General features: G+C 44.9%; 1 protein-coding gene across 2 annotated transcripts in view; it reads left to right on the plus strand.

Annotated features, from left to right (window-relative positions):
* Window positions 1–15,018, plus strand: part of MICALL1 (MICAL like 1) — a 453,077-nt gene that overhangs the window by 232,801 nt on the left and 205,258 nt on the right. For both annotated transcript variants that reach the window (XM_069653074.1, XM_069653075.1), the window contains exons 9-11: window positions 1,066–1,400; window positions 1,573–1,970; window positions 2,448–2,594. In XM_069653074.1, the coding sequence (XP_069509175.1) occupies window positions 1,066–1,400; window positions 1,573–1,970; window positions 2,448–2,594 (880 nt within the window). The remainder of the gene's footprint in view (window positions 1–1,065; window positions 1,401–1,572; window positions 1,971–2,447; window positions 2,595–15,018) is intronic.

The following is a 15,018-nucleotide window of genomic DNA, read 5'->3' on the forward strand; positions in this document are numbered from 1 at the left end:
CAGCCCTAAGCTATCAGTGCGCAGACGCGCACATACCCTGAGGGGCCCAGGTACACGCTGGACGTGCGCCCTAGGGCCTGGCTGGCGGCCTGGCGCCAGCGCCACCGGGGCCCTGGGGGGGAAGTTTAAAGCAACAAACAAATGTTGCTGCGAGTCAATTGCAGTGCACTCTTTGATGCTGACCTGAGGGCAAAGGCCAGCACTGCTCTGGTCGCTCGCTTAATAACACATCAAAATTAAATCAGCCAGGACTCAGAGAGAGCACCGCGGCGCCCCCTAGAGGCTGACTGACGTCAGGCAGCCGCCTGAGCTGCCTGACACAAAGACCGGCCCTGCACTGTAAGATTCTCTGTGAAATTTTAAAAATACAAAAATTCAAACGGAAACAATGTTTCCCAGTACTGATAGTCTGAAGAACTGATCAGTTTCCCTAGAACATGAGCAAGAGGCCAGTGAAGTGAAGCTGAAGGTTTCACTTCCCTTTAAAAACAAAAGTCAGGACAGGATAAAACTAGAGCAAAAAGAATGTTCCATGGGAAACTATGGAGGGAAAGTGCAAAGAGAAAATCTTTCCTAACAATGCTGAAGACCTTTTTGTTTATTTTTGCCTCATATAAGACTCGCACTTCATATTGGACCATCAGCTTTTGACTGTTGATACACTACTTATGTAATTTCTCCCCACCCAACTAATAAGTGATCAGGATCATCATTGCGCAGAAAAGGTTCACACTGCAGTGAAGTTGAGAAGTCCGATGTCTTGCCTATTTCAGCATCCCCAAATTGCATTATTTCTTCATTTTAGGGCTGACTCAGCCTTTCATCGTTCTGAGGTTGATTAATGGAGTCACATTAAGTTGGGTTACAATAGCACCTCTGATCAGTGCTGAGAATCTGTATACAAGAATATTGCGTTTTTTCTCTTTTTCTTTGTCAATAGACTAAGTGGTGTTCAGAATTGCCATTAGCCGTCATCCTTACTAATATATGTATGGTCTGGTCAAACTTAATTTTTTTTTCCACTCATTTCCATGCCCACAATTGTCTATTTTTTGTGCTTCTAAGGGTGGAAAACTGCAAACCTCATAAAGAGCCTCCATGGATTGCATTAGTCCAAACCGACAAGAGACGGAAAGCTGCCCCTCCACCACCTGGGACACCCCCCGGGCCTCATGCCGAAGAGCACGAGTCTCCTGCACAGAGCCGTGAAGGTCGACCCTCCATTCGGAAACCCCCTATAAAGCCTAAGCCATACAACCCCTTTGAAGATGAAGATGAGGAGGAAGAAGCTGGAGAGAGCTCATATGCCCCAGGACACCCCTGGTATGGCATCACACCCACCAGCAGCCCAAAGTCCAAGAAGCGAGCAGCTCCCAAGGCACCCAATGCGTCCCCCCTAGGTAAGAATGCAGTTCAGATGTGTGAAGTATTGGGTGGTGCAAAAAGTTGCCTATATCTTGGTATCGAGTAGTAGGGGATATATTGAATTAAGGACCTCAGTTAAGATCACCTCTAGTAACTTGGGGTTCATTGTACCAATGTTGAGCTTCGCCTTTCTTTGTATGTTTGTAGCACAGCACTCCAGCCTTCTGTCTACCAGCCGGGCCTCTCACTCAGAGCCTTCCTCTAGCACACCTTCCCCAGCCATCAGCATTGAAAGCCTCTCCTTGGACCCCTCCATGAATGAGACAGTTAGCAAGAGCTCCTCAGAGCCTGCTGTGCATGCTGCAGCCCATGACCAATCAAATGGAAGCACTAAAACTGCCAGCCTATCTGCCTGTGAACTAGCCAATCATGGTTTAGCTCTGGCCACCTCTCCACAGAGCAGTAGAAGTTCATCATGTGGGAGCCTGAGGTCAAGCCCCCACCGACCACCGCCTCCCAAGCCCCCTGCGCCGCCTGCTTCCAGCCCTGCTGTCATGGTGGAAAGTGAGGGTGATCCTGCACCTCCACTAAAGACCCTGCCAAAGGTAAGATACAGAGTTTAGAACTTCAGCACAAGTGGAGGATGCACAAGAATATTAAGGGTTAGATTGTGGGGGTGAGATTAGTGATGGGCAAGAGCAGAGGGTTATTTGAAGGTGGGATCAAAAGACATGAGGTGTGCTCGCGTGCGATGCAAATGTGGTAGAGAAGGTATGCTTTTCTCTAGAGGTGCTATCTGTAATGCACATGTAAAAAGGTTGGGAAGTTCTCTTTAGTCAAACCAGAAGGTATGCAGATCTTTAGTGGCAAGGACTACTGAGGTTAAGATCTGTGATGCACACGCAAGAGGGTTGAAGATCCCTTAATCCATGAAAGGGGAGAATCGGGCCCTGATATAGCGTGTGTGAAGGCCCTAGCCAATCATGCTCTAATGAATGGGAGGGGCCCAGGGTGGGGAGAGGATGGAGTGTTAACGTCTGTAACATCAAGGTTTCTGCCATTAATTAATGCTTCTCGTCTAGTCCTCCTGCAAGGAGAACCCTTTTAACAGAAAGAGCTCACCTACTGCTTCACCAGTTATTTCTTCGTCATCAAGAAAAAGTATGAAAGGACCCAAACCTGCCCGTCCCCCGGCGCCAGGGCATGGCTTCCCGTTGGTCAAACGTAAGGTAAGAAGGTGAAATTCTATGCAGTAGTAAGTATTTGCCTCCTCTGTAAATAGAGAAACATTTCATGGTAGGTGCTCACCGGTGAGAGAAATTTGGGTCAGATCTCCTACCTCAAGGAGAAATGGCATACACCTCTCAAGATTTGTAGGGAAATATAGCATATTTTTCACATTCCCTACAGAAATCAGTGAAGACATTTCACCTCATTCAGCGTAATCAGGAATCGACTATTCCACCCCAAAATCTATAGAAATTAGCTACATACTTGTCGCTTTCACAAAGAAATCCAAGTTTTACCTCTGATGTGCTAGGAAAATAATCATGGAGATAACCCTAATTTCTTACAGAGAATTTATTTGCAGACCACTGAGCCAGGGAAAATTGCAAAGAATCTTACCTCACAGAGCAAAATCAGGGACAGATCTCAAGCGCTGCTCAGAATTCAGAAGTTGCATACCCACTATTAAGACAAAATTCCTATATATAGGGTATATAGGGATGCTAGGGCCACTTTTAGGTAAGATTTTGTAAAGGCCATCTGGTGTGGGACTTCACAAGACTTATCTTTTGGCATTAGGCACCCAACTCTTAATATAGGCCTGTACTACACATGTTGGTAGAGTGACTGAGCAGCCAGGCTCATCTTAAAAGGGGTAATGTGAACTGTAAAGTAGCACAATGAAATCAATGAACACAAGGCACCAAGTAAACACTTACACACTTAAGGTTATATTACATTTTATATATATATATATATATATATATATATATATATATATATATATTGTAAGGGTGTACCTAATTACGCTCACACCAGAATCAACACTCCCCTCTAGGGAAATAAGGCAAAAGGTGATCTTGTAAGGATAACAAGTTTAATCTTACAAATGACGGTGGTAGCAAAGGATTCTTTTGCCTGAACGGTCTTCTCCTGTGCCTCGCTCCGTTTCTTCCTGCCAAAGCGGTCTCAAGCACGGGTTTATATAGTCTTGGCTTGCCATGGTGCTTTCACTGGAGCGGGATCATGATTTCAGCCAAATCGGTCCTTCCACAATAGGGATGCTCCAGAGTCTTCTTTCTTCGTTGTCAGCAGTTTTGTCAGGGCATGCCGTTCTACATTTTGCTAGCTATGCAAAAACACACCGCAGCTCTGCAGACTTTTACAAACCTTGAGGCCTAGCCCAAAGAAAACAAAACATTGTTATCCATGTTCCAGTCATTCTCTCCATATTCCACTCACCCTGCTCACGTTGATCGGGTTATGTAGTTTCCTCCACACTTTACTCTTGCAATTGGTCCCATTCTGCATTGTGCCGCTCAAAACATGTGATTCCTATATTTAACCAGCATGGACCCTTGACGGACAGTTGACACCTGGTGAGACAGTACATGCTGGCCATAGTGCAGAACACCGCACACCAAGCCTGCAGTCTATTTTGAATCCCACAGGCCACTTTCCTTCGGGGAAGAAGGGGGAGTTTGACTCATCTACAGAACTAGTTAAGCTTTTAAAATGCCTAGGATGTAACATTACCAATCTATTCAACTAATATTTAATTGCCCCTTATATCAGACATAACTACCTTCTTCAGTGCTTGCCTATGTCTGTGTATGTGATTGTGTGCATGAGAGAGCCTTCCCGTTCCTATCTTCCCCCCTAGTCCATTATAGTGCCTTAAAGAGGTCTTGCCTTACTCTAAAGCCATTGGGGGGTTCGTGAGGACCCTGGTTCCTTCCCAACATTATACACATGGCAAATTAAGCATTCTTAAAATCAGCAACTGATAGTTACATTCAATGGAAGATAGAATTCATTTAAGCAAGAACCACTAATGCAGGTGAGTAATTTCTTTCTATGCTAAACATGTTCCAACACACGGAGTGACATCAATCAATGTCAGTATTGGCACTTATTTCTATTCACCATTACAAAATTGCGTTGAGGAGGGAAAATGGTTGGAATCAAAGTAGAATACACTTTCATCTGGTTCAATAGATAGTTTCTCCCAGAGGGATTAAGGTAGTCTTTTATCCCAGCAATAATAGTGTCAACAATTAAAACCTGTAAGGGAACAAGCACTGCCAAAGCCAATGGGTTTCAAAAGAGGAGCCTTTAGGAAACCATGACAGCCAAAGTCAATGGGACAGTTCCAGTTCTAACGCAGCTTTTCTTAGTCAGCAGTTCTTTGAAAAATCACAGAAGCTCAAGGGGTGCCCACTTGATGGAGCACAAGCTGGAAGGCCTGCACAGGGGATTTGAGGTCCACTCTGGAGGGGTTACTATAGTACTTCCCAAGCCAGGGAGCACTACAAATGGCACAAGGTAGTTATACTCTGTTAGGAAGAATTTTCTTTTTAGTGCTTTTTCTGAATCTCATGTGTTTTTGACCTGATTTGGATGTTGTGTTTTAACTGTTTCTGGAGTCTGACAAACTCCATAGGCATCTACTTTTTGTAGGGTGACGCACAGCACCTTCAGTGCAGGGTCCCTGAGATTTCTCATAAGGTTTAAATACCTCTACTTGGGTGGACTACTGTTCCCAAAAATAGTAAAGTGAAGTTGACTTGACTTGCCTTTTCTCTTTGTAGGTCCAGCACACACCATCTTATGTGGAGTGCTGCGAGATTGCCTAGTAGCCCCTTATCCTACATTCTCATGTAACGTGTTTGTTACTTTCGCTACATTAAATGGCTGGTGGCAGTGGTTTACATTTTCCTACCATTGTGCTTGTCTACCGCAGGCTGAACCCTCAGCTGCAGTACAGCACCCATGGGTGACCATTTTGTCAAAATCGCCCCTGACTTATTTTTTCACAATTTTCTGTTTGTGAGGTCTTTCTTTGGTTTTACTCTGTCTGTCGAGGCTGATTTGTGCCCTTTGTTTGTCTTGCCTTTGGCGGGCTTCAGCCCTGAAGCTCGCTGCTGGCTCCAGTGTGTCAGGAAGGGCAGGATGTGAAGGGACATTCCCGAAATTCCCTTGTCCTTTATCTCTAGGAATGCCTGAATGCAACCAGTCCTGATTGGCTGGCTGTCCTTTCAGGACAGACACCCTGCTGTGTGATTGGCAGCTTAACTGTGCATGAATGGGAGCAGCCTGCTTAAAGGTGAGAGTTTTGGGACTAGAGGCAGAGTCGACCACTGCGAGAAACACCCGACGAAGAAACCGTGAACGAAGCTTGCTGCATCCTCCTTGAATTGCCCGTTGAAGCCCTGCTGCTCTGCTCCTTTTTCACTTCGACAGAGAAGCTCCGGAAGGGACGACTTCTCCCCTTGGGTTAGTGGAACCAACTAACCCAGAGACAAACTCCACTAGACAATCTTCCCCCACTGGCTGTACTTCTTCATTGCTGCAAGAACCGAATGCCAGGGGTCGAGTAATCCGTAGTTGAGTGAAACATCTGATGCAGTAACAAATCTGGCTAGAAGCTCCAGGAGTCTCCTAAGGACCCTCCAGAAGCAGGAGGACCCTCCAGAAGCAGGACAACCAGATCCTGAGTCCACTCACCAGAGTGCAGGACCCAAGAAGTGAAGGATTCCCAACCGGTATCTGAGATCTGCAACGGTGCTGCTTGCGCTGAAACTACAAAGTGCTGCTGAACCAAAAAGAGCCTGTAGCTGCCGACGACTTCCCAAGTGCTGCCGCCGGAGCCCTCCAGACGTCCTCCCTCTTGTCCCCACGGCTGAGGCTCAGGAAACCAGGGTCTGCACTTATGTAGCAAGACAGAATCCAGCTGGACCACTCTTCATCAGACCACAGGTACTGTTTAGGCTTGGGGTACTTACCTTCTTGCCTTGTAGCTGTGCTTTTCTCAGTTGGGAATTGCAGTGGTTTACCTTGTAGAGTTGATTCCAACTCTCCTTCCATAGGCTTAACCACTTGTGACCCTACAAGTGATTTTTTACAAACTCTTACTTTGTGCACAACTTTTTTTATTGATTTGTTTAAATAACTTAACCTTTCAATATTTACAAATATAACCATATTACAAAATGTATATGTGTATTTGCATACATTAATAAATAAAGTAATAAATTAGAACCAATTGTTACATTGCAGTTAATAAATTAAATAGAAAATTAGAAAAATAAAAAAGTAAGTTTGGTGAAACAACAACAATAAGTAAGTCTAGATATACAGTTTTGGTCTATTGATTTGTACAAAAAATTTATTGAAAAGGGAAAAGAGTAAAAAAAAGAAAAAGCAACAACCAGAAGACAAATTCTGAAATGAGGTACCAGTATAAACAAGATTACATACATAATGTCATAATGCACATGTAGTCGGGTACGTCTGTAATAAAAGTCCTAATTATTCAAGGTGTGAATGTAAAATAAATGTTGCAATTGCAATCTGGACCATTGTGAATTTAGAATCTAATAATTTTGACCACAACGTTTCTGTTGTCATGGTCCTCCTGAATTCTTTGAAACTCGGTCTTAAATAAGTGTTTCGCTGGTTTGTCAGCTTAGGACATACAGCTAATAGATGCTTTAAGTTTTCAGGTTGTTTCTGAACACAGCCAAATCTACAGACAATGTCACCAGGAAGTAATTTACGTTGCCTTACCAATACTTATTTAGTCTTACAAAGATGAAAACGAAAACATATATTCCTGTGTTTAGGACTAGGACATTTCAACAAATATGATTCTATAGATCGAAATGTTTTATCAGGGAATGCATTCTCTTTATACAATTTGTTTTCTACATGCTTCAAGAGTGGAGATGCAATCAGTGTGCCACAGTTTATATTTAGCTCTAGTAGGATTTTCAATTAGTAAGTCCTTAGAAATGCCGCCGCAGAAATGCTGTTGTTTAAACAGTTTAGAACGGTGGATTTACGATTGAATATAAGCAAGCTTCAGTATCAAAGCAAAAAAAAAACAAGCAAAGTACCTCCGGACGTAATGCGTAACGTAACGTAATGTATGACCGCACAAAGATTACGGTAATGGAGGACAGTGGAACGTGGAGAGCGGCAACACAACAGCTGATCTCGGGAGAACGTAATGCATTTCGAGCAGAGGTGACGTGTAAAGTGAAATGCAGTAAGCGGAACGTAATGTAGCACTGCACATCCAGATTTGAATACAACCCCTACAATGCCTTCGGTTTGGTGCTGATAGCCCAGAAGAGTGCGGTTCGGCTGCCCATAATATCTGACTGTTCCTGAACTCAGTGATCTCTGCCCAGCATGGATTATATTTCCCGATGGTGTCTGAATGTATCACTTTTTAAAATACTGCGTAGTGATTTCGAAACGCTGTGGGACGCTAGTGTTGCAGCTGAATTCATGTCCAGCCCTGCCAGTTCCGGAAGCACACGGCGCAGCCCTGACGAGTCCTAAATACAGTGCTACTTGTCTCCGGCATCCTCATGGCTCTTTGACTCACACGTGTCTTGCACACCCTGATTCGAGGTGATATGCGCTTTCATATCTGTTATCTCAATGGTCATTTGTTTGATATCTGGTCTACTCTGTTGGTTGCCAGGCACTGGGGAAAGCCCACTTATGGACAGGGTAGGCTAAGGCCACTTCAAGCATGTCCCCGGTCTAAACACAAATGCTCCTGCCTGACCTTACATTTCTAACTTTGAAACATGTAGATCTGCCAGTACATCTCAATCATACGCCAGACAGCTTTGCCGGGGTGCCCCTTACCTTCAGAGTCACGGTATTGCATAACACCACTAACTCACCTTTTAAGTGGTTTCTGAATTGGGGGTAAAAGATGGACGTGGAGATGAGTGGCGTGGCTTTCTGCACACTGCATGACAGCTACGATGTGGAGAAAAAATTGAACTACACTGTGACATTCTTCAATTCCACATTGATTTAAGCAGTATACGAATTTGGCATTACAAGGCCCTACGGATGAGGCGTTAATGACCCTGTTCTAGTTATAACACAAGGTGGTGTAAGTCATGCTTTCTTTAAAATGACAACGGAAACTGACCCGGAAAGGGGCATGAAATGACAATTTCAGCCTTTTACTTCTGCATACATTATCAGAGGTAGAGGATGGGCTCTTCTTACCATATATCAACATAACGGCACAGGGGTGAGAATGTTCCATGTTAACGGAAGCTAAAAGAAATGCATAAAGCGTGCATGCATTATAGTCATTGGATCTTGACACTCATCCGCTGCTGCCCGGAAACTGGAAAGTTTGTGCTTGTTGGAAGTCAGTTATGGATATTTACTGAACATATTATTACCTGTGTTCCAATGCCTTCATTTGGATCTTTGAGAGGATTGGAACAAGTTACTTACCTGTAACTGTTGTTGTCTAGCATGGATTCACATGCTCCTGAACATTCCCCGTAGTCAGGCTGGGAATCCTCAGTAAAAGAAAAAATCAGTTTCAGTTTCGTTTCTGAACTGTCTTTCTCCTAATAACCAATCACTGGTCCCTGGTCATACTGCCCCCAGCCAATGACTGCCCTCTACCTAAGCCCCTCCCCTGGAAGCCATCTTCAGATTTGGTAGCATGTAAAATGGCAGTAGGACCAAGAGAAGACCCGCAGAGGGGTAGGCGGCAGGGTTTGCATGTGAATCCATGACAGACCCTTGCTGGAGAACAACAGTTAAAGGTAAGTAACTTGTTCCTTCTCCAGCATGGGGTCTGGCATGGAATCACATGCTCCTGAATACAAGAATACATAGCAGTACACACATAAACAACCAGGGATGTGGCAAGGCTCAACGTAAGCATTTCAACAACTCAACATTAAGCATCTCTTACCTCCTCACCAGGCTCACCTTCAAGCAGACAGGTTGCGCAGCACTGCTTGGCCGACTCTGGACTCCTCCCTGGAATCCCGGTCGATGCAGTAGAATCTCGTGAAGGTGTGCATCGACCTCCACGTAGTAGCCGTGCAGATGTCCAGCAGGGGCACACCAGACAGGAACGCCATAGTTGCAACGATCCAATGGTCGAATGGGCTCTAAGATGGCCAGGCAACGGTCGGTTTGCCAACCGATGACAGTGTGTGATGCAGACGGAGAGCCACCTGGAAATGGAGTCCTTGGAGAGGGCCTTCCCCTGGTTCACAGGGCCAAAGTTCACAAACAGCTGTGACGTCTTCCGAAAAGCCTTTGTGCGGTCCACGTAGAACTTCAGTGCTCTAGCAACATCCAGCGAGTGCAAAGTTCTCTCAGCCGGCAACGAAGGCGACCGGAAGAAAACAGGTAGCACCAAGATGGAAGTCCGATGGCACCTTGGGCATGAAAGAGGGTTGTGTCCTAAGCACATCCCTCGTTGTGTGGAAAGTTCGGTAGGGAGGCATACAGGAAAGGATCTGGATCTCTCCCACTCGTCGTGTGGAGGTGATGGCCACCAGGAACGCCGTCTTCCATGACAGGAATTTCAGAGGTGCCAAATGCAGAGGCTCGAACGGGGGACCAATGAGCCTAGTCAGCACCACATTGAGCTCCCATGGCGGGGCCGTAGCCTTCACTGGCAGGAACGAGTGGAAAAGTCCTTTCATGAACTCCGTAACCAGGCGATGCGACCACAGCGACGATTGCCCCGGGGTTCTGGTGTAGCAGGAGATAGCCGCCAGATGGATCTTGATAGAGGCATGCGCCATCCCCGCCTTGGCCAGCGTCAGCAAGTACGGCAGCACTTGAGGGGCCGTAATCCGTAGAGGGTTTATCTTCTGTGCAAGGCACAAGACGGTGAACCTCTTCCATTTATGTCTGTAACACTTAAGAGTCGAAGAAGCCCTGGCTTTGGCAAACACCTCCTTGCAATCCGCCGGGATCTCATATCCACCAAATTCTAGTGCTGCAGGAGCCAGGCCTGCAGGTTCAACGACGACGGGTCGTGGTGCAGGATTGCGCCTCCTTCCCTGGCGAGAAGATCTGCGTCTGCCAGAAGTTTGACTGGAGGGGACGCTGACAAGTCCAGAAGGTGCGGGTACCATATTTGCCTCGGCCACGCCGGTGTGACGAGGATCATCATGTACCGGGACCGTCTGAGTTGACTGAGTCGTAGGAACAAAGGCGACGGTGGGAACGCATAGAGGAACAGGCTGTCCCAGGGGAATGAAAACGCATCCCCCATGCTCCCCGGCTGGAGAAACCTGCTGGCGAACCTCTGGCACTTGGTGTTCGTCGCCGTCGCAAACAGAACGATCTGGGGATTGCCCCATCGTCGAACCAGTAGGTCCACCTGATCCTGACAAAGTTTCCACTCGTGGCAAGAGCGCAGTTCCCTGCTGAGTGAGTCGGCGACAGTGTTCTTCTCGGTGGAGATGGATTTCCACGCGCTAACGAAGTTTGCCAGCCGGCATCCCACCGGAGGGCTCTGGTGGGGGCCCGACGTCACGACAGGTTCAGTCCTGCTTCGCCGAGCCTTTTGACCGGAACACAGTTGTGTTGACCCATTTCTTATAGTCGTCCCGTTATTTGTACACACTTGTATATTTCGCATTGCAATTACTTTATCATTTTGTGGTGTCACTCTCTACAATGATAAATATGGAATGTAATTGCCTATTTGTAAACTAAATGATTGATGCTGGTTTTCTTTGTATTATGTGCATACTTATGCCACATGTTGTATGTATTTTTGACTATCCTGTGCTGATATCAATTAGCTGTAGTTAATTTTGGCTACTTTTATATGTATGAATTTGAATTAAAGTAGCTGTCAGAATTTTAGCACGTTGTTGTGTACACTGACTGTTTTGATCTGGTGTTGAGTTGAGTGGGGTTAGATATGTCCTTGCTCATTTGTGCTTATTATAATTGTTCATCCCTGGGTGGAGCAAGGCATTAACCAGGCTCCCGATGTTTAAACTCTACAAGTGAGATAGATGCATTAAATAGTGTGTGTATTAGAAGAGTCTAGCTAGTTGTCAGTTCCAGAATCTTCTGTGTATTCTGATTTCCTGGTTAGATAACATCTGCAAATCCTGCTGAGATGTGTATTATGTGGTTTAGAGAAAAGCGGTCAATGAGAATTCCTCCTTCATACCTGTGCTTGCCATGGAATCCAATATATGGATCCAAAACATCTATTTTTCATTAGTAGTGTATTAGTGTTACCTCCTATGGCAGGTGAACTCACTACTTCCAAAACCACATACTTGAGTTGGGCTCCCGGGTGTCTGTTTTCAGAAATGTTTATAGCAACCAGTGATCTCTGTTTGTTAGTCCTGATGTTGGATGTATGCTCTCTTTAATCTTCCTGAAGGTTTGTCATCCATAAAATTGCCCACAGGGACATATTAGACCATATATCACATGTTTCGAATCACACGTGGCATAGTTTTTGAGATACATTTTCTGGCCTGTGCAAGGATGTCTTGCGTAGTTGCCCTTTTGTATATTATTACAATGGCTGCGATGCAGGCATGGGAATGTCCAAATTAATTCGGTTTGGACATGAATGGTTGTGTTTGTGGGTCACTTCTTTCTAACCTGACTAGGTTATCTCTGAAGTTAACTACCCCTAGTGCAGGCTATGATGGGTGGTTTTGGGAATAGTCTGGTAAATTGTGTTAAGCCTCGCGATTTTTCAGTTTTTTAAAATTATGCGGTTAATCTGCCCACTTTGTCTAGAAAACTTCATTAAGTGTACAAAGGGGGGGCTCACTCTGGTGTCTCTTTGGGATAAGAAGGGTTTTCCTAGTCTGTGTGTCACTCCAATATTTGGCTTTCTCTGATATGGAACCATGATAACTTCTTGCTCAATCTTTCGCTAACATTCTCTGTTGCTTCCCCAGAAACTGAATCTTCAGAAATGATTCTTCTCATTCTCGTGTATTGGTTGAGGGGCAGATTGTTTTTGAGATGTGAGGGATGATAGCTTGATAGTGTATCGTTGACCACAGTTTGTTTACGATATATGGATGTGATATGTCGGTCGTTGTTAGGAGTAATCAAAATATCGAGGAAGTGTACACCTAGACTGCCAACTTCCAACATTAATTGAATACTCGGTGTGTCACCCATTCAGATAGATTAGGAACGACTCTAATTCTTCTTTGGGACCCTTGCAAATGCCAAAGATGTAATTGATATATCTTTTCCACATGGCCTATTTCATCATCCATTTCTGCTGTTCTAGAATATGTTGGATTTCCAATGCATACATTAATACGTTTACGTACGCTGGGGCCAAAGATGAACCCATAGATGAGCCCAATGTGCCTTTTTGGTAGCCATTGGAGTACCAGTGCATGTTTTAAATCCTGCTGACAGCCATTTTGTAGTTTAGGGTTCCCTTTGTTCAAGGCAAAGACGAGTTGGCCATGAAATGGCCGTTCTGATCAAGTGGTCTCTGGGACCCCAAAATGGCAGCCACCATATTGATTTTAAACTGGTTTTGGCTAGTGTAAGGCTCTAAGCTTTCCATCTCACTTCCTGTGGAGGTGGTCTTGGTTAGGTGGCAGTCCTAATGACTAACCAGTATGGTTGGTCATCTGTCTCCAGCCCCCAAGGTGATTGGTCTGCCGATCATCTTATGGAGATGTTACCATTGTTTAAAGCCCATACTTGGCCATGCTTGCTGGTTAAATCCAGCTTTGGGTTGTGTGCCTCTGGAGGTCCAGTCCGAGTTTCCTGAAGTCTCCTGCTGTCTCCCCACATTTGCTGGGTCGAGCACTCTACACTGAAAATTCTGTCTGGGCCATCGACTGTCGATACCCTCCATTTACCCATAGGATCATCTGCTTGGCTGTGAGTCGCTGCCCCAGGGATGTTCTAGGGTACCTCCATCCTAGGATTGTTTGCTTCTGTGCTGCCTACATATTTGGTTCACAAGTTTGCCAGGATCCATCTTTGCAGGTTCTCAAGTCTTTCTGGAGTCTTCCTTCCCAGATTTGTTCTCTCCAGGCTTGAAGGTTGATGTTGTAGGAAGACCCTTTGTTCCTTTACTTGGTTTCTGGATCATTGGTGGCTCAGGGTACAAGCCTGTGGTACCGAATCCTAGAAAATGCATATAGGCAAAGAAGCACTGGATTTAGCGGGTTGTTTTGCCTTCTGGAGATGTTTTTATCAAAATCACTGATGTGACTCTGTGTCCTAGACTGGGTGATTATTCGAGATACTCAACTTCACTCTGGTCCGGGGTTGAGATTCTTTGAAGGCAAGTATCTACCGCATTTCCTCATCAACTTCTGTTGTGGGTCCTCCTGCTCTGCTTCATTCCTATGGGGCTTCTGGTTCATTCTTTGAACTCTGTATCTCTTCCTTGGGATCTCTTATGGTTTTCCCTGGGGTTGTTTACCACAGAATCTGCACCTAAGGGGTAGAACTGATTTACCGCCATTGAAGCCGATGGTCCATTGTCTTTCCTCCCATTGTTTCCTATGGAACTTTCAACCTGTTCTGTAAGGCTCCTAAATTTACTCTGGGAGTACTTAGATATTTTTACTGTTCCTGCAGGGAGGGAGGGGGGCTTCAGTGAACTCTGGACCATTAGAATGTTAGTACTTAACTACAATTTTGATTGCATTTTTGAAGTCTCTAATGAGGAATGTTTTTTTAACATTGCAACTAATTTTGGTGATGGTGTAAATATTCTTCCCCAAAATGTATTGCTAAGGTAACTGTTGCGAAAAGGTATTCTTAACTCTTGCAAACCTTCGGCTAAGGTTTGTAAATGTTGCCTATCCTCCTAGGCTATGATTGATTATCATGTGTGCATTTGAATTATTTTTAATACTATGCGCTAGGAAGTCCAAATTAATATTGAGTGTTGGTGTAGACTTTATTGATTTTTCAAATATTTGTCCTCTCAGGAAAAACATCTGAGTCCCTTTCCTGCTTACCCCTATCTATTCATGTTAGTTGCTGAATACCTGGTCTAAGAACTTCCACATATACCAGAGGATGTGCCTTATGTAGTGTAATTGGAAGAGTGCCTCCTAAGAACTTCACTACTTCTGTTCCAAACTTTGAAAACACTTAAAAACTGCCTGTTGCCTTTGCCAACAGTGGTACAGCCTGCTTTAAATATGCCTAGCCTCCTACAAAGGGTTCATTTGGCACTTGTGACCTAAGTGCAGTAGGCATATCTCTTCTAGCAAGGGAAGGACTTTTAAAGAGCAGGTCCTTATATTTATAAAGCTGTTTCTGATGCTTGTAAATCTGCTTAGAATCACATGCTGTGCATATAGTCCGAAATCTAGTGGAAATCGCAGAGTATTGCATCTTTCTTTCGAAGATCGAAAGGGGACATCGACATGGGCGTGACTGTAACACCATCCCTAACTTGACGTCTAGTGTACCCAAAATCACTCACGTGTCTAGGTCCCTCAGATTGTTTTTTTCCGCCGACTGAGTTGGTCGCATATGCGGAGCTCGCAAGAGTTAATATTGCTAACTTTGTACCCACGACCTTTGTTCATCTGGTCTCCTCGCGACGACTGCCTTGTGGGTTTCCTGCTGCCGAAAGACATCTACACCTGC

Source organism: Ambystoma mexicanum, chromosome 3q (assembly GCF_040938575.1).
Source record: "Ambystoma mexicanum isolate Mex_15411 chromosome 3q, UKY_AmexF1_1, whole genome shotgun sequence".
NCBI classification, from domain to species: Eukaryota; Metazoa; Chordata; class Amphibia; order Caudata; family Ambystomatidae; genus Ambystoma; species Ambystoma mexicanum.